Source organism: Gorilla gorilla, chromosome 2, assembly GCF_029281585.2.
Source record: "Gorilla gorilla gorilla isolate KB3781 chromosome 2, NHGRI_mGorGor1-v2.1_pri, whole genome shotgun sequence".
In the NCBI taxonomy this organism is placed as follows: domain Eukaryota; kingdom Metazoa; phylum Chordata; class Mammalia; order Primates; family Hominidae; genus Gorilla; species Gorilla gorilla.
The window spans coordinates 45,617,741-45,642,042 of NC_086017.1; the positions used below are offsets into that span (position 1 = coordinate 45,617,741).

The following is a 24,302-nucleotide window of genomic DNA, read 5'->3' on the forward strand; positions in this document are numbered from 1 at the left end:
TGTCTCCATTTGAAAGCTTGTCAAAGTGCAGGCATGGAAAGGGAATAAAAACTTAAAGAAGATCAAGGTAGGATGTCAAAACAAACTTACAGTTTCCCAAGATGGATTTATGAAGCAAAGCTGTCAGTCTGGCTGTCATGGAGCTTCAGAACAGCACAAGTTTTCAGTTTTTTACCTAATTGTTCACAGTGGAATTGCAAACTTTTTTATGACCTTTCAGAAACCAAGTCTGGAGTTGTGACATTTAAGTTACTCTTCTCCTCCTCTAATTACATAGATTCTAGCTTTAAATAGATAATAATGAGACTTTTTCCACATTGGAAACACATTTTCCTACGTTTTGGAAGGAAGCATATTACTGAAGTATGAATGTACAAGCACATTCTCTTGAGGCCTGGGCTGCCTACCAGATGCCCAACACACATTTCTGGAGGCAGATGATGCGATTGTATCCTCCTTACCGAAAGCACTTGAATGACACCTGTGCGGCAACCTCAGCTGTTTCTTGTTAATAGCAATGTGGTTGAGAAATAAGAGTATGACATCTGTTTCTTACCACATTGGCCTAGCTATACTGTCACTATTGTTCCCCCATCTTGATCTTCAAAGCAGGGTTTCTCAACTTTAGCTCCATCAGAATCACCCAAAGGATTGGTTAAATCCCAGATTGCAACACCCACCCCCAGAGTTTCTGAGCCCATAGGTCTGGGATGGGGCCTGAGAATTTGCATTTCCGACAAGTTCCCAGTTGATGCCAATGCTCCTTGCCTGGGAACCACACTTCAAAAACAACTGCTCTGGAGAAATAGAATGTACTTTTGTTTTGTTTTAATAATTTTAGGTGGTCTGGCTTGATGTTTTCTGGATGCAAGGCTATTCCTGCTATTGTCACATTCCTTGCCTACATCCTGGAGTGTTTTCTGATCCAATGCAAGACACCCCGTGTTTCTACCACTTCCTCTTCTTTGTCTTTATCTTCATTACTGCACTAACACATCGTGGATATTCTCTTCCTTCTTGTAATTTTGGAAGCTTTAGGTTATTCTACTGAACACTGACCCCCTGAATCTGGAAATATTTTCTTGAATTATATAATTCCGAAATAAAACTTTTATGATTTGTGGTCCTTGTAAAAGAAAAATTGCACCAGATGGTGCAGGCAAAAAAGAATGTATTCATTATTATTGCAACAGGGATCAAGACTATGATCTCTCTTTTTAGAGAGAGAACTGAGCTCCACTGAATCGAAAAGCAGGAGACACTTCAAGCACTGGGGTGAGCTAGTGGCAAAATTTTGGAGGACATTATAGAGGAAATTGGGTGATGTGATTAGGCTCCACGTGCTTGCTAATTGGTGCTGTGGAAGTTAGGCTCCTATCCTCCCACAGAAATTGAGAGATAGGGGCTCTATTTTTCATGATGATTAGATTTCAAAGGGAGAGCTTCCTGGATTGTAAAAGTGGCAAGAGGCTAGGAGATTTACATCTCAAAGGAGCATAAATGCTCTAAGTTTAGGGAGGTGAGGAGCCTCTAGTCTGGAAGAAACCAGTGAAAAGTTTGGTCAAGCTGAGCGGAACATTAAGGTCATCTTCCTTACCATTGCTCACCATTTAGTCTGGTACCTTATATTTTACAAAAGGGTATGTTGAGGTCTAAAGTAGTCACTTCCTGAAGAAAACACAGCTAGTAAGTGGCAGAACTAGAATTAAAACCCAGTATCCTTCCTCCTTGGGAAGTATCCTTCCTCCCTGGGAAGTATCCTTCCTCCCTGGGAATGTTCCCTCTGCTCCAAGGGAATCTGCCTATGTCCTTCCCCTTCTGCCCTGTCCTTTCCTGGTTTTTCATTTTGTTTTGACTTGTGATCTCTTTTTCTATCTTTTGTCATGTTTCCCATTTTTTTTTTTCTGTTTTTCTCTTGAGGGTTCACCTGAGTCCCTCACCTAGGCACTTGGATGTCTTCTTTTTTCTCCTCCCTGTGGCTACCCCCTAGGGTTCAGCTTCAGTTTCTGAGCTTTCCGCTGTGAGTAGCATAGAATTTTAATCTAGTATCTCCTAGAACTTGGCACAGGCTTGGTCAGGGCCCTGGCCCCCGTCTGTGCCTTGCTTAAATGATAAGAAGATGAACATGACCTGCAGGCTTAGAGAACCATCTGTGGAGTCAAGTTGCCTGGGTTTGAGCTTGGATTCTGCCACAAACTGAGCTTTGGGAAATTTAACATATCTGAAGATCAGTTCTCATCTTCAAAATGAGGCTGCTGTAAAAGTTAGATAAGACAGTTCTTATAGAGAAACTAGCACAGTGATTGTCACGTACGCATACTGTATAAATATTTGTCATGGTTATCATTAAACCTCTGAAGAAAGGGAACCAGAAATACTTTTAACTCTCAGCCATTCTAAATCTTAAAAGTTCTCAAATATCAATTTCATTTTTTAAAAAATCTTTGAAATCTTCCAGTCCTTTGCCTTTTACTAGCATTTGTGTTTTATCACAAACTTTAGCAACACCGGCTGTGTGTGGAATATGGCTCTCCCTGGCCTTGGTGATTGATGTTTACATGCTGGTCAAAGCCAATCAGAAGGGCCAGTTAGTAAATCCTGGCCATATGTTGATTGCTGAGCCATCCTTTTGAAGAGGTTTGACTTTATTTTCATCTTTGCATGTGCAGAGAATTTAAGCCAAATTTAGGTTTTCTTCCTTCCTTTAACCTGTGGAATCAAATCATTTACATTGTCTTCTCATTTCTCCTATTGATGCTGCTTTTTTTCCCTCAGGTAAGGGAAGGGTATAATGTTGTAAATCAGTGATTAATGGCCATCCTTCTAAAACCAAAATTAAATTACTCTTGGGATTGGATTGTGACACTTCAGTCTGTCTGCATCAACCCATCCCTCCTAACACACACACTCATGCCATCACTGGCTTATAGCTCAAATCTGAGTTAGGACGTGCTCCCTTGGCCCCAACTCTTTTTCAGTGCCTAGCCCCTCAGTCTGGAGATGAGCTGAATCATGTTTGCATAACATTAAATACCTTGGTACAGGAGGTTTTGTTGTTGAATTGTTTGCGTTGTTGCTGTTGACTCTAGTGTCAAATGTGTAACGTAGCATCAAATTATACACAGCAGGTCCATAAACACACACTACAGTCTGCATTGGGAATATGACCACAGAGTCATAATTTCAGTGATATAGTCTCAAAACTATTATTAGCATTTTCAATATTGTTTTTACATTTTTTATTTTTTCTCCCCATGCCTTATTCACAGCCCCATCAGCATTCTAAACCACTCAGATGGAGCATCCTGAATTGACATAAAATTATCACTATTAATAATCAAGTCATGGGGAAAGCAAGAGAAGATGCCCAACTGAGAACACTTGTGACAGGCCATGGTATATGCATACGTACAATTTCAAGTGGCAACGTGGGGTCGTGATTAAAGCTTGAACTATAGATCAGTCTGCATAGACCAAATTCCAGCTCTGCCATTATCTAGCTATATCTAGCTGATCTGAATTACCTAACTTCCTTTTACTTCAGTTTTCCTATCTGTAGAGGCAGTATTAGTAATTATTTAAGTGTTTATTCAAGTGCTTATGCATACTAAGTTGTCAATAAATATTATCATTCTTCTAAAGATTATCATGCTCTCCAATTGCCCCTCTTCTCTGCACTTACATGTTATGTTCCTATCACTTATTTTAAAAGAACTCCAGTTTAATTTAAGGGCATATTGTAGAATCTTGAAAAGACTGTTAGTGATGGATTATATATTTTGACTTTAATAATACATAAGAATGCATTTTTAATAACATAATCAATAGTGTAGGCTGATGATTTAATCAACCTCATGTACTACATTCTTGCAACCTGTGATATTACGCAAGTAATCTATTAGTTTGAATTTGCAGTAATATAAATTTTACTTAGTGTGTTTTCTCTTGGCTGCTCTGGTTAATACCTAGTACCCAGAACAGCTGTGGTTAAGGGTACTGGGGTTGCTTGTCTCTTGCTGTAGTGAAATGCCAGTGAGTGCCCAATGGATATATTGGGATATGTTTCTATTTTTGTCCATAAATGGTGGGACAGAAGAGATTGTTAGATTCACCTTAGGGGCTTCTGCACACTGTTCCTGTTACCTGTGTGTTTGAAAAATTCAGAATCCATAAACATCACTATTATTTTACTATCCTGTGTCATTTAAAGGATACTCAGTCATTATAAGGCCAAGCCCTCTTTGGTCCACCTTTTAGCTATATTGATAAGACTTCCTCAAATATGTAAAATTCAGTGCAGTACCATAAACACTTAAATATATTACATTAATAATAATAATAATAATAATGCCCACCATCTATTTGATTCCTTGCCTTTTTTTTTTTTTTTTTTTTTTTTTGACGGAGTCTGGCTCTGTCGCCCAGGCTGGAGTGCAGTGGTGCAATCTCGGCTCACTGCAACCTCTGCCTCCCAGGTTCAAACGATTCTCCTGCGTCAGCCTCCTGAGTAGCTGGGAGTACAGGCACATGCCACCACGCCTGGCTAATTTTTTGTATTTTTAGTAGAGATGGGGTTTCACCATGTTGGCCAGGCTGGTCTCAATCTCCTGACCTTGTGATCCACCTGCCTTGGCCTCCCAAAGTGCTGGGATTACAGGCGTGAACCACTGTGCCCAGCCCATCCTTTTTTTTTTTTTAATCCTTAATATCTAAAGCTTCAACTTTACACACAAAAATAATAACATTCAATGGTTTGAAGTTGCTTCTGGTCAGATGGTTAGAAAAAGTCAGTGTCCTGATTCGTCTTTGTCTCCCTGACACTCAATCACATTCTGCTAAACCATGCCACTCCTTAAAAGGAATCCTATTTGATTTTGAAATGTGTTTGCTCATATACACTATGATCCCAGGTCTTCTATTCACACGTGAAGGTAAAAGATTATTTATGACTAGGCCCCTTCAGACTTCAGCTGTATAGGTGTCGGAGAACCAATACTTCAGAACCACGCACGTGAACTTCACATCATAGGGCTCTTCCTTAAGCTGCAGTCTCTTTAACCACAATCCCTGTCATTTTATTCATATTATTTCAGCTTAGTAAGACATTTCCATGGTACTAACTACTTGGGGATATAGGAGGGAGTTTTCAGGTACTGAGTTCAGAGCTTTAGGGTACCCTTTACCAATTTATCACCCTAGTAGTTTGTGAAAAGGCTGAGAGAAAGTTCTCATTCTTAATTCCTCTTTTCCCAGAAAATTGACACACTTGAAAAATATGTAGCAAATATTTCAATAAAATATGAGGCCAAAATATGAGAGAGGCATTAGTTAATCTCATGCTACAGCATGCGTCTCAAATTCTTTAATGATGTGTCGCAGAAAAGTGAGCATTTAGACTCAGATTGGTGCTTTCTCTCATCTCTGTGTGTTGAATGATTTGTTGATCGTATCCTTATGCCAGGTTCGGAGTCTTCCAGCAGTGCAGGCTCCTCAGGATCGCTGTCCCGCACCCATCCACCTCTCCAGAGCACACCCCTAGTCTCAGGTGTGGCAGCTGGCTCTCCAGGATGTGTGCCTTATCCAGAGAATGGAATAGGGGGCCAGGTTGCTCCCAGCAGCACCAGCTACATCCTCCTTCCACTTGAAGCTGCAACAGGCATCCCGCCTGGAAGCATCCTTCTTAATCCACACACAGGTGAGTTACTACCTGCTTTATCAGGGACACAAGGCTTTCAGATGTTTGTTCTTATGTTTGATCTTATGAATTTGCTAGCAAGTATTCTGAAAATTCCTGAACAGGAAAGCTAGTTGCATGAACTGTTATGAAGCATTTTTGTTTAGAAAGAGCAGATTTACAGCAGTATCTATAACTCTATATTTATATCTTCATATCAATATCTATATTGATGTATAGATATAGATATTTCCAGAAGCATCCACTTTTCTGTCTTTTTTCTTTTACTATGGTGTCTCTCATGCATGCTTAAGAGCTAAGATGAGAGAAAATGGTGTGATGAGTTGGGATATACTAATTAAAACTTTGTGTTTGTCAGTCTAAATCCCCAGTTAGCTTATATTATGTCAAAAGTGTTTTTGCATCCAAGGATCTTTCTGGAATTGAAGTATCAGTTGAGGCATATAGTGACCATTAACTCTAGAAGTTGCTTTTTAACCTTAGAATTTCAGCCAGCTCCTATGAAAAGAATAAGAAACAGCAGTGGCGAAGAGAATACAGAGAGAAAATTATTGTGTATTTTAGAAATGTCAGGCTTAGACTGATTTTGGTGGGGTTTAGAAAATTGTTCATTTTATGATTACGGTTTCTTCTGTGATGAATGGCCATTGGTTCTTTAATTTTGCATTTTTCTAGTGGGTCAGTTGACTTCCACATTGATTTCAAAAGACTGAGGGCACTGAGATTCTAACATCAGCCAGTGAACTCAGGAGCATCTGCCTATTTGCAGGGGAAACTTCTCAACCCGGGGCATTTTTGTCTCTGCCCCCAAGGCCATTCAGCAATAGCTGGAGACATTTTGATTATTATGACCTGGGGAGAAGAGGGCTGCTATTGGCACCCAGTAGGTAGAGTACAGAAATGCTGCTAAACATTCCCCAAGGCCTTGGACAGACTTCCACAGCAGAAGATTATCCGGAACAAAATGTTGGTGGTACCATGGTTGAGAATCCCTGGCTTAGAAAGCTTGACATTGACTAGTCACTTCTTAAGATGTCTTTATTAGGGACTGGCAATAAATGGAGTTGTCTTGAAAGAGATCTGAAGTTTGGTTTAGATCATTCCAGACTATTTCTTCAATTAGCTAAACTCAAAAATGCAAAACTGGATAAGTATCTCATAAAAATTATCTGACTCAATCTTCTCACAAATGTAATGCTACTAGTAATTAGGAAATTCAGAGAAACATGAGAACTGTAGTAAAATAGTTACTTGAATAATTGCCACATTTTCATAAAACATATGGCACATTCCCAAGTCATGGTGTTTGATTGAGACATATTGAAAATGCCATAAGCTTGAGGGAAGAAAGGCATAATCATTTTATTGAAAACTGTTTGAAAGCTTCAGATTAGATATTTCTAAGGAGGATTTTTAGATTGCTTTTATTTTATCTGGATTATTGTAAGCACTATAAAGAAAATCAAAAGAACACCAGGATCATATTCTTTACTTTGGGCACTAATCAAAGTACTGTCTGACTTTGTTGGCTTAAATTCTTTCACTTTTAATTGAGATAGAGGGCTTGCAGAAAAGAGAACATTTTAACCACTTGTTTTGAGTGGTTTGTTTTAAGCAAAATTACAGAGTGTTTTGAAAAAGCTCAACAGAGTATTTTTAGGGTACAATGCAGGAATATTATTTGTAATGATAGCATAGTTGTGCATGTGTATGTGTATATTATCATCTATAATCTTGTTTATAGAAAAAAGAAACAGAATGTTGTTTGATGCCAAGTCCCAATTCTTATTCATTGGACCGAGTCGTTTAGAGCTGTTATCAAAATATCTCTTTTGTAAAAGGATCCCAGCTAAGGAAAACGATTTAATAACACTGTTGAACAGCTTCTCCATACATATTTTTCTGATCTGACAAATGCTAAATTTAAAATATCCTAAACCAAAAGGAAATGTATGCATATATTGTATACTATACAATGAGATGCAAGGTGAATTATGTTTCCTCTTTTCTAGAATATATTTATTTTGTAAATTGAAAATATGCACATGTATGTGTATATACATATATGCATTATATATAATGCATGTTATATATATATAGGTCTATCTTTAGTATATGTATGTGTGTGATGTACGTGTATCTACCTATCAAATTTCTTATATGACTTTTACTGTTGAAGCTAAAGGTTTGCCTCCTCTGGGCTGGAACTCATCTTTTTCTGTCATCGCTGTGAATCTAGAAACTACACCTCTCACCCTTTTTAAAGTATCTTTCTGCCAAGTACACAACAGAAATACTTGGGTATTAGGAACCAAGATTGTATGACTATTTTGCTTCTCATTTGAACTGCCCTTGGGCTCATTTCCTTGTTACAACCATACTTAGAAGCTGTTGTGCAGAGGAGCCATACTTAGTTATTTTATTTTATTTGTTGCTTCTCCAGAATGGATAAAAAACTCTTAGGCACTGTACTGGTGCTCAATAATTACATCATTATTGAAGGAATATCTACTACCTATTATATATGTGGGATGGATAATGGAGCAGTTTTTCAGCTAATGTCATATATTTGGAATGTGGTTCATGTGCAAAATTACAATTGATAAAACATCTGTTTTAAGCAAGAATAAGACAAGTAATGATTTAAAAATACTAAGGTATCTGCCAATCATGTGCCTACTAAATGAAAAAAAAAATGAAACTTCCTTTGTCAGCACAATTGACTTGGCTCTTACTAAGTACTAAATATTTGGTACACTGAAATCAACCTACTCACATATACCCTTGCAGTTTCCCCAATATAACCATAACTTTTAATTTTGTCTGGCCTCAGACTCAGCTTTCAACAGGTCCATTTCTAACTTAGGACCTCTTGCCTGTTCTTTCTTTGCTTTTCAGACATCTGGATGAGTGAGGTGTCACAGAGGCTGTTTTTCAAAGTTGTCCCTGTATAACATTTTCATTCTTCCAAGGCAAGCCTGGAATCTTGGGTTTGATCTTCCTCTGGTTGTCTTGGACCTAGCCTCCTTTCGGAAATTTTTAGCAGAAAGCTCAGCTTTGTTGGGCTATTTTACTTCAACTCAGTGCAATCCAGAAATGCCAACAGGCATTGGCATCCCTCAAAAACTTGTTAATGTTCATATATGTTATTTTGATATTTTTCTTGGCCATTATCTGGTGCAAGTTCAAGACTGTGTTATATAAAGTCATGCCATTTGCAGTGACTTCACTTTGAGGAGCCTTTTAGAGCTGTTCTCTTTCAAATGCTTCTGATGGACTTCCATAATTCTATATTTTTATTTTTATCAGGACTTCTAGCATCTATTAATCCAAACTGCTTACACTTTTTTTTATTAAATGAATCATGAATTTTGTGTTCTGTCTATAAATGTATCTTTGCAAGGTCTAAGTTAATCCTTGTCTATCCATAATCAGTAGCTCCCTTATAATTTAACTATCATCTTCTAAAGACTAGGAAAAGAAAATCTCTTTCTCTCACCCCTTCTCTCTCTTTTTAAATAATTACCTTTCCTGACAGAAGGGTAAATTCAGAAATACTTTGGTGTTCAAAACCAAGAGCATATGATTACTTCACTTCTTGTGTGAATTGCCCTTTAGTTCATTTCTTTGTGAGGAGGGTCCATGCTTATTTTTTATTTGCTTTTTTTTTTTTTTTTGGCTTTCCTGAAATTGATGGCAAGGTCTTAGGCACTGTACAGGTGCTCAATAATTACATTATTATTGAAATAATATCTACTACCCATTATGCATGTTGATGTGGATAGTAAAGCAGTGTTTCACCTAATGTCATATATTGGAGAGAAATGAGCATTCTGCATTTAATCCTTTTCTCTGCTCCTGCTCTGCATTCAAAGTGCCCCGGCTTATTTCTGTCATTGCACTCTCTTCACCTATGCCAGCACCCATGCCAAGGCCTGCTGAGCGTGCTTGTGCAGTTTCTGACATGAAAACCTCCTCTAGGCTAACTAGGCCGAGGGCCAGCCAGTCCTTTTTTCCTCTTTAGTCTTCGGCAGCTGTCATTCAAACTAATTGCTTGTATTCAGTGTAATTGCATCTGGATTGGTAGAAATCATGGAATATAGAGAGGCTGTCATTGCCTGAATTGAAAACCAATCGTCACCTATCCCGGGTCTCTTAGGAAATTGCTTTTGTTCTGTTCTCTAGCATCCATCTTCTTTTATGTTTCTCAGTTCTTTCCATCTCTCCTTGGTGAGCATAAAAATCAATTTTTTGTACTCCCTTCTCTTTCCAGAAGAACCTGCCATCTCTCTCTACTTAAGCAAATCCTTAGTGCTTTTTCTGTGCAATTATTTAGAAACATCTCCTTCTTCTAGCCCACAACATATTAATCATATTTCAAATGGAGGACCTAGAATTTATCAAAAGACACATGAATATTTTGGGATTATGTTTTAAAATTCTAGTTATGATCAGTTTTTCATACTTCCTTAGTTTTCATTGGGGTAAATCAAAAGCCATACAGAAATATAGTAAAAATCCTTTCTTTTTCCTTTCCATTGTGCATGTACATGTGTATGTGCGTATGTGTGTGTGGCTGTGTGTGTGCACAGCATGAGACTTATTTTGAAATAATTCCAGATGGAGTCGTATGCCTGTCTCTCTGATTTTTTAACAAAAGTTAAGTACTTATAATTTTATCTTGTCTTTTTAAAATATAGAACAAATATAGAAACACAAGAAAACTAAAGATTAGAACACTAAAAGGACTTATACATTTTTTAATATTGAGCTTTTAAAAATCATTTTCCAAATTGCTGATTTGGGAGGAAAAATGGGTTGCAGTTTTGAAGCTAGAAGAAAGTTATTTTTCAAAAAGAATATTCATTTAAAACAATAAAATGCATCTACGTGATAGGAAAACAAGTGCCTGGAAAATGAAGAACATAAAAAAAGAGAGAGCAAGACCAAACAGTTGATTTTGTCACTGTTTTGCAAATATAATTCTGGCACATTTGCTTCCCCATCACAGCACATTATTGTTGGTTATGAAACGGATCAGAATTTAGATATGTTTCTGAATATGCAACATTTAAAGTTTCTTGTTACTAACACACAAATATATTTGCACTCAAAATTTGTGGTAATGATGGGAAATACTAACCTCTGGTTGCCATTCGTAAGTGAGCTGAAGTTAAGGCTTTTGCTCTCTACGAGTGAGCATGTTGTTTGGCCTTACTACAATCTCAGCATTTTCCTCCCCAACTTGCTCCATTTTACTTTCTTAATTTATTGAGCTATACAATATATAGGGGAAGCGTATGACCTGCACACATCTGAAGTCCAGACCTTAATAAATTTTTGCGTATATGAAAATCAGTGTAACTTCACTCAGAATGAGACCTAGAGTATATCTAGTCTTCCTGTCAGTTTCCTCAGGCTCTCCCAGAGGTACTGATTTCCTTTATTTAGAATATTCACTTAGCTAATTAGCTTAGTTCCCATGTTATAACAGTCTGTTCTTGTATGAATATCGTATGTACTTTTCTTCACTAGACTGTCTCATTTTCTCTGGGTCAGTTTTTAAATTCTTTACCCGTCTGTCTTCCTTTTTTATTTTTCTTTTTAAGACAGGGTCTCACTCTGTCACTCAGGCTGGAGTGCAGTGGCACAATCTTGGCTCACAACAACCTCCCTCCTGGGATCCAGTGATCCTCCCACCTCAGCCTCCTGTGGAACCATAGGTGTGCACCACCATGTCCAGCTAATTGTTTGTATTTTTTTTAGAGACAGAGTTTCGCCCGGTTGCCCAGGCTGGTCTTGAACTTCTGAGCTCAAGCAGTCTACCCACCTTGACCTCCCAAAGTGCTGGGATTATAGGCATGAGCCACCATGCCTGTCCCTTGCTCCCTTTTGTTGCAAATTTTTCTCATATGACTGATGATCCTTGGTTGTTCTTTATTTATATTGTTGAAGAATGAGGCTGTTGTTCTTTCCTCTGCTATCACACGCTTCTTACCCTGGATAAGAATGCTCATGCAAGCCTTATGTATCAGAACAATGTATGGACTGAGATGCTTTAGAACATGTGCTAGGGCAGAGCTCAGCATGCTGCCTCCACCATCTCCCTTATGCCAAGATAAGGAGGACCTTCCACTGAAATATCAACCCCATCCTGGGAGCTCCATTCTCTCTAGGTATTTTGCTCAGGTTCCTAGAGAATATTTCTGTGACTTCAACTTGTGAACAAATATTCCCACTGCTCCTTTTCCAATAGGGTTACAGGATTTACTGAAAAGGGAAGAAAAGACTCACAAGTAGTTCGATGAACAGTTTGCCAATCCATTTCCTCATGTTCTGATGCTTCTCATTATTTATCTGCCAATACTGGGTGTTACTTCACCTCGAAACATGTCCTTCACCTCATCTGACTTCTCATTCATTGATTAATAATTTTCAGTTACGACACTTTTTTTTCATAGTTACCCAGTTGTTCCATGTACTCACTATGTAAAATTGGATAATTCACTTCAGTTATTTGGCATAATGGAAAGTGAATAGACTTTGAAGTCTTACTGACCAGGGTCATTTTCTAGTTCTCTCACTTACTGTTTTTTTATATTTCTGAATAGGTTGCTTGGTCCCCCTGAGTCCTAATTTCTTTAGAGTGGAAATGAGAATATACATCTGCAGGTTGTTAGGAGAGCTAAGATCATACATGTAAGGTGCCTGTTACTGTGCTTGCCACATAGAAAATCAGTTTGTTCTCTCCTTTATGCCCCCACACCCCCTCCTTGACTGCACTTTGCTCTTCTCCTTTCAGCTTTTTATTCCCATAATTTTTCCAGGAATGGGGCTTCATTTTCTCTTCTGAAAAGCAGAGAAATGATACCTTTCTTCCTCACAGGAATTGTGATGAGGCTCAAATGATGCTATTTTGTAAACTATAAAATACTCCTCAAAGACAAAGCAATACTATGACGAATAGCAGTAGTAATAATAGTAAACCATGCCATTATTTCATAAGGCAAAAGAATATATATTAGCTTTTCCATTACAAGATGATTCTGTGATGTACTACTTTTAAAATCTAAAACCCCGGGTATCCTTGCTTATGTCTATTTCGAGAAATGAGTGAATGGATATGTTATGTTACATTGTATATTTATTGGAAGAACTGATAATGATTCTGAATTGGTGACAAGGCTTAGTAGCAGCAAAATAAATGTATTGGTAAATAACTTGTGACTGAATGTAGCTGGAGGTGTGTAACTGGAAAGCAGCCGTTATCCTTCAGTGTATGTTACCTCACTAATGGCTGTGAGGTGCAGTGCAGCAAAACATCTAGCTTTGTGAAGATTGCTTCTCCACAGGCCTCTCTACTGGGTACCTCCGTCCACAGATACATTTAGCTTTGGCAAAGCTCCCTGAAGGTGGTCGATTTATTTGCTGCTTCTTAAATTGCTATGGGCTCCCACTGTCACCTAGCTTAAGCGATGGGTCACAAACAGTAAGGTCTTCACATTGTTGAAGGTTTTGGGGTCTTAGATTTCCACTGCCCTGCCCCTTTACTTTAGGTTACTTTTTGAGCATCTAACAGAGTGGTTCTTTATGTCAAAGGAGAGATTGAGAAGCTTACCTGGACTAAGTTCTGATTCCATTGCAGGCCAGCCCTTTGTGAATCCCGATGGAACTCCTGCAATATACAACCCACCCACCAGTCAGCAGCCCCTGCGAAGCGCCATGGTGGGGCAGTCCCAACAGCAGCCGCCACAGCAGCAGCCCTCCCCGCAGCCCCAGCAGCAGGTCCAGCCACCGCAGCCACAGATGGCAGGCCCTCTGGTCACTCAGGTAGGGGGCTGGTTGGAAGGCAGGGAAGGGAAGTACCCTGAGATGAAGGCTGCATAGTCCTCAGAGCAGCAGAGAATCAGGGAGAAGGGTATATTTTACACTCAAGCCTCACAAATAAAACCTGGCAGCATAGAGTTCTTTGTAGATTGACAGGATTTTATCCGAATCCTTAAGTTTAGATAGAGGTGAGTGCCCCATGCAGTAACTTGCAAGTTGAAGGCATGAAAGTAGGGAGAATAAATGATTTTTTCTTAGGTCTAAATGCCCTTTTTTAAAATGTATGGAGGAGCCTCTCTCAGAGACTGAACTCTAGGTCTTTGCGTCATCTTCCTCCCCCATTCCCGTCACAGATCAAATGCTCATGTCTGCAAAGAGTCAATACTGAATTCTTCATCAATGGGAAGAACAGAAATTAGTCAATTCCAGGGAGGACTGGCTGTTCCTACATACTCCTCTTAGAGAGATGCGGAGCTGCCCTCCTTTGCTAGGAAGACACAGATGTGTCCATAGAAACCTGAAGTGCTTCTGGTAGGCTGCTAGAGTGAAACTCATTTTAAATTCTTGATATTACTTCTTTGTTTTGGGGCAGTATTTTCAGACCCAGAGGATCTAACCAACAATATCAAACGTACATCAGTAACTTCTTAAAGAAATAATCACCAAGTGCAAATGAGCCTGTCTCAAATGTGTCTGGCTCTGGTCTTTCAGAGCCTTGACTTTCCTTTGGTGGCTAGTTCCCCTCTCTGGAGTGCACTGAACCTAGAAAGCCTATGAAGGACAGTGGTGTGCATCTTGTGAGATTTCAACCCCAGTGCTTTTCTGTCAGCTGATGAATTTTTTCTTTCCTCCAGTCTGTCCAGGGGCTGCAGGCTTCCTCCCAGTCAGTGCAATATCCGGCAGTCTCTTTTCCTCCCCAGCACCTCCTACCTGTATCTCCAACGCAGCACTTTCCCATGGTACTGTATTATGTGTATATGACTTTTTCCCCTAGGAGAGCATATTCTCTGATTTTACTACTTTTTTGTGTGCCACTGGCTGACACTGGGTGGGTGCCCTGGGCTGACTGTGAGGGGGTATGTGCGAATGTCTCATTTCTGAACATTACAGCCCATCTCTGCAAAACAATGGTTTCCTTTCTGTCATCTGTCTGTCCCATGCTGAGTGCTTCTGTGGTCTGGTACCCTTTTCAGAGTATACCAGCTAAGAAGGAACTGAATGCCTTCAGAGTTAGAAATCAGGAACGGAGAGATACAGGAACTTTGCATGAGGGTTCGGGAAAGATCTCAAAGATGGTGTTGGGATGGGAACCATTATCACCCTATACTCCTGATGTAGGTGTCCCCGCAATTCCAATCTCCCAATTTTCTTTATTTTTCCCTCAAGTCACTAGGTCATTTTGAGCAACAGCTTAAAGGATGAGCATTGCTCCTAAACTTCAGATCAGGCCAGTGAATAAATACTCCCTCATATAGTAATATAATCCCACCCAGCCTGTTGGTGATACTGGTCCTGGCTCCATCTTTGCAACAGCACTGGGGGTGATGAGAATAGCTGGTTCTGCCTTATGGGTGTTCTCGAGAGGCAAATTCTGTGGTTTCTGCTGGGAAGACAAGCTGACCCTTCAGGACAGAACATCAAGCCTTCCTTGTGTGCAACACCACCCTGAGGAGCCTGTGCCTTCAGTGGAAAAATAATTTGTTTCCATTGAAAGAGAAATATTTGGATCAAAATTTTTGTCATCTCTGACTCTCTTGGGATGATTAAAACCTGATTTGTCATGTTGTGTTCTCTTGTTATGTTCTGGCTGAAGAATTATTTTATTTTATTTTTTCCAAATTGTACTTCCTGTCTCTCCCACAACTCCAAGAATGTGTCCTGTATCTGCCTCAGAGTGCCTCTCTTATTACCAAGCTGATCCTGTGAATTCCCTCATTTATTTCCATGACTCACAGAGAGATGATGTGGCAACACAGTTTGGCCAGATGACCCTGAGCCGGCAGTCCTCGGGGGAGACTCCTGAACCCCCATCAGGTCCTGTCTACCCATCCTCCCTTATGCCACAGCCGGCCCAGCAGCCCAGCTATGTCATCGCCTCTACAGGCCAGCAGCTTCCTACAGGAGGATTCTCAGGCTCTGGCCCTCCCATCTCCCAGCAGGTCCTCCAGCCTCCTCCCTCACCACAGGGATTTGTGCAACAGCCTCCGCCTGCACAGGTAGGTGTGCTTCCTCATGCCTGTGACCTACAGCTGATTTCTGATGCATTTTGACCTTTATCTTTCTATGTAGAAAATAACCAGATTCACTCCCTCTTCCCTTTCTAGTCTATATTAATATTCCTCACCAACAGGAAGTAGTATATTTTTTCATACATCAGTTGTTCAAAGTTATAGGGCTCAGAAAGTGAGTTGAATGAAACTGATCCAACTGCCCATGAAAACAACAGGGGAATATCCCATTTTCCAGGCTGCTGGTACAGAGACCATAAGAAAGCATTCCCTCCCATGTGATATCCAGCTCAGGGGATTGCCCAGGAAGGAAAAGCCTTGAGGAAGGGAAAGGTCTGCACCTAGGAGACTTTCAACACTCTCTTGCTGCTGCCCCAAAAATGCATTCTTTCCTTTCTTATCAATTCTCAAGCATTTTCTGGGGCTAATCTGCTGCTCCAGGCAGGAGCTCCTCTATGAATATAAAGGAGGAAGGGAAGCTGATATCCACAGTCCTTTTCTCTCCCTAAGGGGAAGCAGAGCTCACACATCTCTCACAGGTAGCCATTAATCATATTTAATTGACTTGAGCATGTAAGACACCACAGATCACTGATTTTTACTATCTTCTCAAAGACTGATTATGTGTTACTGTTCACCACCAAATATCTCTGGTGCTCTCTTGGGTATCCCTTGCAGAATATTAGAAGTGATTACTGTCAAGATATAAAATGCACAGAGGCATTTTCTGGTCCATTTTCAAGGCACACCAATCCCAAGAAAATTCCATCCTAATTATGAAGTATTGCATTGGATGAGCTGTTTAAAGTGCAGTGTCACCTTCGTATCATTTGTTTCACTGCGTTAACGTCTTGAATAAATTATTTTCTTTTCAAGCCACAGAAAACCCTCTACCACGAAATAATTGTCACTAAATTGTTCATTTTATTTTGAGTGATTAATTAATAGTTCATCTTCAGTTGCCTTCTCTGTAATATCTCTTCAGAAGTGGGATCTTAAAAGATGTGTAAAATAAGTTTAAGTTACAGGAGAAAGGGCTGCATTAAAGTATTAATACTTTTACCAATAAATTAATAACTTCAAGCTTAATTATTGGGAAAAATAATTTAGCTCTTTTGGCCTAAAAAGCGTTTAAGTGTCCTTACTAATTTCTGCTGTCAAACAAAATGTAGCAGAATGTTTAATTAAAGATCTTTAAAAAAAATAAATAAATAAATGAAAAATTAGCCAGGCTTAGTGGCTCAGACCTTTAACCCCTGCACTTTGGGGGGCTGAGGCGAAAGGACTACTTGAGCCTGGGAGTTCGAGACCAGCCTGCACAATATAGGGAGACTTCATCTCTGCAAAGAATTAAAAAAAAAATAGCTGGGTGTGGTGGCACATTCTTGTGGTCCTACCTATTTGGGAGGCTGAGGTGGGAGAATCGCTTGAGCCTGGGATGTCAAGGCTACAGTGAGCCATGATGATATCTCTACACTCCAGCCTAGGAAACAATGCAAGATCCTATCTCAGAAAATGAAATAAATGAGTAAATAAATAGATAAATATTTTAATAGGAAAGTCTTTCTTCACTGAAGGAATTTCAATATTAATCCACTGCAAAAACAAAAGCAATTCATAACCCCTCTTGTGTCTGTGACAGAAATACTTTCATTCCTTCTTTAACAGATTTTTAAAAAGATAGAAAGAGAGGGAGATAAAACAGGTGTCCATTGTTCGTAATCAGTCTAGACATTTACGAACTTCTTTTTGAAGAATCACAGATAAAGGTATAGGCTATAACCCATAGTAACTTTCAATTTAGTAAACATTTTAAAATCTGATTACCCAACTATGGAACAATGGAAATAACTTAGTTCAGATTCAGCCCACAAATATGTGGAAATATGTTAAATTTCTGCAGAAAATGAATCTATTTAATAAATGTAAAGGTCGATTTCATCTGACTCATCATGTATGCTTCCTAAATGCCCACTGGAAAGGTGAAGTGAAAAGCACATGGACGAGACAAAGAGGGATTTGAAGAAGGGAAATGGGAGAAGTGCATATTTTTTATAGTTTCTTCTTTCTTTTCTCTTCTAATCCACTCCTTTTTGGATTCTCCATATTTTAACATGATTGGTTGAAAATATACATTTCTGTGCTTTGGGGCTATTCTTACTCCTTTCTCCCTTCACCTCTCTCCTTTCAAACCTTTCATACTGATCTTTTAAAAGATTGCTGTTAACCTGGCTTTCTTTCCATCCTCTCTAAGAGAGAATGAGATTAGACCAAGATCTCATTTGCTTCATCCGGTTGGGGATCATAGTTCCTGAGAGCTAACCAAAGCGCCGCCTTGGAGTGGCGCTGGATACAAGTAGCCAAATCTCTAGCAGAGCTTGTGAAGGTATCACAGAAGCTATGTCTGGGGAAAAGAACAAAAACAAAACAAACAACAACAAAAATTGAGTTTAAAATTTTTTTCCATGCAGCTGTACTTTTATTGTAACCATTAGTCCTCATCAGAACATTTTTAAGTATAAATTCCTTCATCCCTGAGGATATTTTATGTTTTATATTGAACATAAGAAGGGAGATCAAGGAATAGATATCACATTCATGAGCTTACATTTAAGCAAGACAGTCTTTTCAAAGGAACAAAATGCTATTTCCTAAAAGGCATGTAAATATAAATGCTGACAAATAAATTAGAGGATAGTTGTTCCTATTTTTAATATTGGGAGGCATCTGATGCATAATGGTAGTCATCTTTAATACCACCAAAATTTGCCAGAGCATAGCTAAATGCTATTGTTACTCCAGAATTATTTGTTTTTTATTGTTATAAACTGCCTGACAAAAAAGAGAGAAGTAGTAAGAGCGAATCACTATAAGCAATGTATACAATGACTTAGTTGCCAGATACTGACCCAAGATTGCTTTAGACTCATTCAGCCTCTTGCCCTTGAATATCCGTATGTTATGTAGCCACAGTTATAATTCATCATGATTCCATGAAATTGCAGAGCTACAGGTTCACACAGATTAAGTTATATTTTGTTCCCACTTTATCCTCATGCAGTAAAATATGTTACATATATTTCAACAGCAATATTGAAATAGAAAAGTGTTTCCTATTTGACCTGAGCAAATCAGAAAACAAAATAACCCTGAAAATCACAGTTCTCAAATAATTGACTTGTAATTTTATCCTATGTATATAATGTTTGTAGGCGGTCTACTAGGGTACTTCAGTTGTCATTTTAGAGAATATGATAGGCGAAAACTCAGAAGCCCAGAGATAGAAAATAATTAACTAAAATCAGTAAGAAAGTGACCTTAATATAAATGAACTGAGGCAGGCAAAGAAGTCTATCAGATCAGGAAACATTTGATTTGGATCATAATCAAATAATCAGAATAATTTTATTCATTCTCAGTCATAAGAAAGTTAAGAAGGTAGCATAAACAACATTTTTATCATATTTTCCCTTTTAGATTGAACATACTTTTTTGAATAGTGGTGTGTACCAATCATTCTGCAATGTGCTTTGATAGACTACCATATTTCATAATTGCATTCTCTGCTCCTTTTAGGCTACAGATCAGCAGTTTTCATGTTTCACCCCTGTTTCCATTAGAAAAGCAATTCAAGTTAGATATAATATTTAAAATGTAGGTTTTCGTTGTTGATGATAACTGTTTCACTCTCTCTTGTTTCATCTAAAAAACACAAAAGTCTTGTTTTAAAACAACCATTGTATGATCACGACTAGGTCAGCAATAGAGCAGGATTTATCACAGATGGCTCATCTCTGCTCCATATGGCTGGGGTGGCTTGACTAGGGCTACACTTACATGCCTGGAACTGGAGGGTAACCAGTCAATTGGGGGTACCTGTGTTCCCCACATGGCCTTTTTCTGCAGCAGAATAGTCTGGACTTCTTTATCTCTTGGCTGGGTTCCCCGCCTACAGACGTGGAAGCTGCAAGTCTTCTTTAGGATCAGACTTGAAAGACTCAGACATCATTTCTGCCTAATGGCGTTGGTAAAAGAAAGTCACAGAACCAGCTCAGATTTCAGTTTGGGAAATGGATTTTGCCTCTTTACGGGAGAAGTAGCATGCACATACACATAGGCATGGGAGAAGTTTGTGGTGGCCATCTTCACAACCTACCACAATTATAAGATGAAAACATATTTTAAGTTTAAAAATTTACATCATCTACATTCTCATTCTCTGCTTTCTTCCTCCTTTCTTCCACAGATGCCTGTATATTATTACCCATCTGGTCAGTACCCTACCTCAACCACACAACAGTACCGGCCCATGGCCCCGGTTCAGTACAACGCTCAGAGGAGTCAGCAGATGCCACAGGCAGCACAGCAAGCAGGTACTTGGAATCTGTTTCCCATTTGCTTCTCAACCCAGTTATTTTTGCTGGTGAATCTTGTACTCTTTGGATGAGTGTCCAAGCTTGGCAATTTAAACCAGCACATTTTCTCTACCCAGAGAAGATAACAAAGCATTTGATTGACTCTGTGTGGAAAAGTAGTAGGTACAAGAAGGTGAAGCATATGTCAGACTAGCATCCGTGGCATGAATGTTAAACGGTCTCCATAAATTATTTTTTGATCCTTCTTCTGTTAAAGCAGAAAGTCAACCACGTCCGTACCTTTCTAGTTCATACCTTCTTTTAATTTATTTTTTCTTTTCAATTTGAAGAGAGTGCTTCCTCTGTTCTTAAGGCTAGGGAACCAAATTAGGTTGTTTCAATATCGTGCTAAAAGATACTGCCTTTAGAAGAAGGCTATTGACAATGCAGCGTGTCTCAGTGGAACTCTGACTCCATGGTTCACTTTCATGATGGCCACATGCCTCCTGCCCAGAGCCCGGCAGCCACTGTGCAGTGGGAAGGGGGGCCGATACACTGTACGAGAGTGAGTAGCAGGTCTCACAGTGAACCGGTCTCTTTCCCTACTGTGTCACACTCCTAATGGAATGCCGTTATCCAAAGAGCAGCACGAACCCGACAGGGCTGAGTGGCTTGTGCTAGGGAGAGGTTTGTGTCATTCCTGCTGACCAAACTGCGGGAAAAACTGCTAATTGTCATGCTGAAGACTGCCTGACGGGGAGACTCTGCCTTCTGTAAGTAGGTCATGTAAAGAGCATGTGCTCCTTGCTGCTACTCATAGATGCCTGCTCCGTGATCTGATTTCTGCACCGAATCTATGTTATGCATATGGAATGTATACAGATACATGTATGTAATATATACACAATATGTACCATTTTTATAACCTATGAGAAAAGTGCAGTTCTTGCCAAGGATTAGCACCAATCACAGACATCCTAAGAATACCAATGCTGACACTGCTAGCATCCTGTCAGACTGGAGAAAGAATTAAATTCCCCCGTATTGTGGATGGTTACATGTTCTTTGGTTTATCTCATGGCCTATTTAAAGTCTGTGGGAGAAGAATTAGAGAAACCTATATCTTCCAGCCAGATTTTGTCTTGTTTCAGCACTGTATTAGTTTGGGGAAGAATATATTTGACCTCTGAATTGACTTTAGACTTTTGCAGTGTTTTGAGAACACTAAAGGGTTTCAAATAACTATTTGTTTTTAAAAAATCACTTGGCAATATTTTCTCTAATTTGTGGAAAATGTTATTACCTTTATCATTTTGGTGGTAACGGTGCTATCAGTTTTGATACATGCTGTAGAAATGTGTTGCTTGCATTCTGGACTATCTTATTTTATGCTAACGTTAATTAAAGGGTTAATTTACAACCTTGAGGATCTTGGTTTAGAGGCTATGTGCAAGTTTTCTACTTGGTTACTAATGCCTTTAGAAGAAGAAAGATGCAGATATCTAATTATAATGATTTTTATTAGGTTTGGTGCCACTGTGTGGCAATTTTTAAAGAGATTATTTCAGTCTTGTGGTGGAGTGTCATCATACAAAGAAACGCAGTTACAAAACATGCTGCAATCCACTAAACCCATAAACTCTAGATCTATGTGAGGGGATGAGAAAGTTAGACGAATATGATAACTGGGCGACAGAATTAGATTTCAAAAAAGTTTAGGCCTCCCCCACTGACTTCTCCATTGCTTTTTCTTCTCTTCACTAACTTCATTAGTGGATGTCAAAACAAGAGACAATATATGAGGCATTTTTTACTCTTTAATAAAACACAATGGGAGAATTAGGGGATGTGGAAACACCCTCCCCCATTCAGTTAGAGACCTCACTGGCTCCAACTACATTCCATGGCAACCCGGTAGCTTTGGTTTGTCACATTCTCCCACATCACCGCAAAAATGACACCCCCGAGGTGAGATAATGACACTGTAATGAGAAGAGTGCACTCTAGAGCAGCATCAAGCTCAATATAGAAGCAAGGCAGTGCCTAGGGTGTCAAGGAAGTGAGTGCCAGTTAATGTGGCCTGTACAGGGTGAGGAAGTGAGAAAAGTGAAATGATCATAAACAGTATTGTCCCCAGAAATGATGGCATTAGTATACACACGCACACTGAGACCTTTGGGCTCTTGGTTTTTGTGACCACCACACTGGATACCTGGCCTAAAATCCCAACACAATTTCCACCACAGTGATGAATGTACCTAGTATTTGGGAAAGCAGATGGTGTTCCCTGGCCTTACAGAGAATCACTTCTGCTAATAAAATCCAAGTAACCAGACCACACAGTGGCTCTTTGAGAGTGCACAGAGGCTCTGGGTCCTACAGCTGGGAGTCCTTTTGTTGAGCCTAGGGAGACTAACAGAAACTCTCCAAATAGACATGGCAGTCATTTGTGAGAGCAACTCTATGTGGATGGACTATCTCATAGAGGAAAGAGCCTCTTCAGATAACTGTATAAGTTATATTTTCTGGAGGAACTAGAAAATAAGACTTCTCCATCTTTAAGTCAAACTATGGGCTACTATCAGCATGTCACCCTCCCACAGTCATGTTTTAACTTGTTCTTCCTCCTGCCTCCTGCAGCTGTGTGTCTTGGGATCTGACCCTCTTCCATCTTCATCTGATAATGACACCAGATTATGTCATAACATCCTCAGCTATCACGTGGTTAAAATTAGAGTGAGACAGAATTATGTCAGTTAAAGTCAAATGAGATTTTAATCTGAATTTGCTTCTTGGCGCTGTTCTTAATCTTTATTTAATTGCAGTAAAAAGCCTCTCTTCCTTCTCCTACATTCTTGCCAGAATTGAAATCTCTGTCAGTTACTACATCTTTCCTAAGACTTAAAACTCTACACAGTGAATTTTTGTAAAGTGAGCTGGACACTATACTGTTGATTAAATAGGACACCTGAGTTCCCCTGTGGCACAGTAGGGAGACATAAGTTCTTTATCCTGGTAATTTTGTACTCTTCATCCGATCAGCACATGGTAAAAGGTCCTAAACATGTGGAAGAGGAAGCCTATGTTGGTGGTAATTATAAATAAAGAACACTAATGTTGGGGCCAGGTGTGGTGGCTCACACCTATAATCCCAGCACTTTGGGAGGTGGAGGCGGGTGGATCACCTGAGGTCTGGAGCTCGAGACCAGCCTGACCAACAGGGTGAAACCCCGTCTCCACTAAAAAATATATAAAAATTAGCTGGGCATGGTGGCGGGTGCCTGTAATCCCAGCTACTTGGGGAGGCTGAGGCAGGAGAATCGCTTGAACCTGGGAGGCGGAGGTGGCAGTAAGTCAAGATTGCACCATTGCACTCCAAATTCAGCCTGGGCAACAGAGCAAGACTCCATCTAAAAAAAAAAAAAAAAAAGGAACACTAATGTCGAGAAAGTTTAGAGAAATCAAATGGTGGAGTTGCAAAATGATATTTGGAATTTGTAGCTACATTTGTAAGAAAAATAAAAACCTTCAATTTACAAATATCTCCAACAGAAGAATTTGTTTATTGCCAATCTGGCATTATCAGGTACCTCCAATAGTGGGGAAATGGTTTTCTTTCTGAGGGAATTATTGATAGCCCAAGTCTGTGTGGAAGAGCAGTTATCAGGATAGGTGCACGACCTCATTAGCCAGGCATGGTGGTACTTGCCAGTAGTCCCAGCAACTTGGAGGAGTACAAAATCACCAGGATAAAGAACTTATGTCTCCCTACTCTGCCTCAGGGGAACTCAGATTTCCTATTTAATCAATAGTATAGTGTCCAGTTCACTTTATAAAAATTCATTGTGTAGAGTTTTAAGTCCTGAGGTGAGAGGATTGCTTGAGCCTGGGAGATTGAGACTGCAGTGAGCCATGATCATGCCATTGCACTCCAGCCTAGGTGACAGAGCGAGGCCCTGTCAAAAAAGAAAAAGAAAGAAGGAGGAAAGAAAGAAAGAAAAAGAAAGAAAGAGAGAGAGAGAGAGGGAGGGAGGGAGGAAGGAAGAAAGGAAGGAAGGAAGGAAAAGAAAGAAAGACAGAAAGAGAAAGGAGAGAAAGAAAGAAAAGGAAGAAGGAAGGAAGAAAGAAAGAAAGAGAGAAAGAGAGAAAGGAGAGAGAGAAAAGAAAAGAAAAGGAAAGAAAGAAAGAAAGAGAAAG

At 39.4% G+C, this 24,302-nt stretch overlaps 1 protein-coding gene across 40 annotated transcripts in view; it reads left to right on the forward strand.

The window, feature by feature from the left end:
• Positions 1-24,302, forward strand: part of ARPP21 (cAMP regulated phosphoprotein 21) — a 155,924-nt gene that overhangs the window by 85,581 nt on the left and 46,041 nt on the right. For all 40 annotated transcript variants that reach the window (XM_055383968.2, XM_055383990.2, XM_019024324.4 and 37 more), the window contains 5 exons: positions 5,462-5,695; positions 13,341-13,525; positions 14,377-14,481; positions 15,478-15,738; positions 19,997-20,123. In XM_055383968.2, the coding sequence (XP_055239943.2) occupies positions 5,462-5,695; positions 13,341-13,525; positions 14,377-14,481; positions 15,478-15,738; positions 19,997-20,123 (912 nt within the window). The remainder of the gene's footprint in view (positions 1-5,461; positions 5,696-13,340; positions 13,526-14,376; positions 14,482-15,477; positions 15,739-19,996; positions 20,124-24,302) is intronic.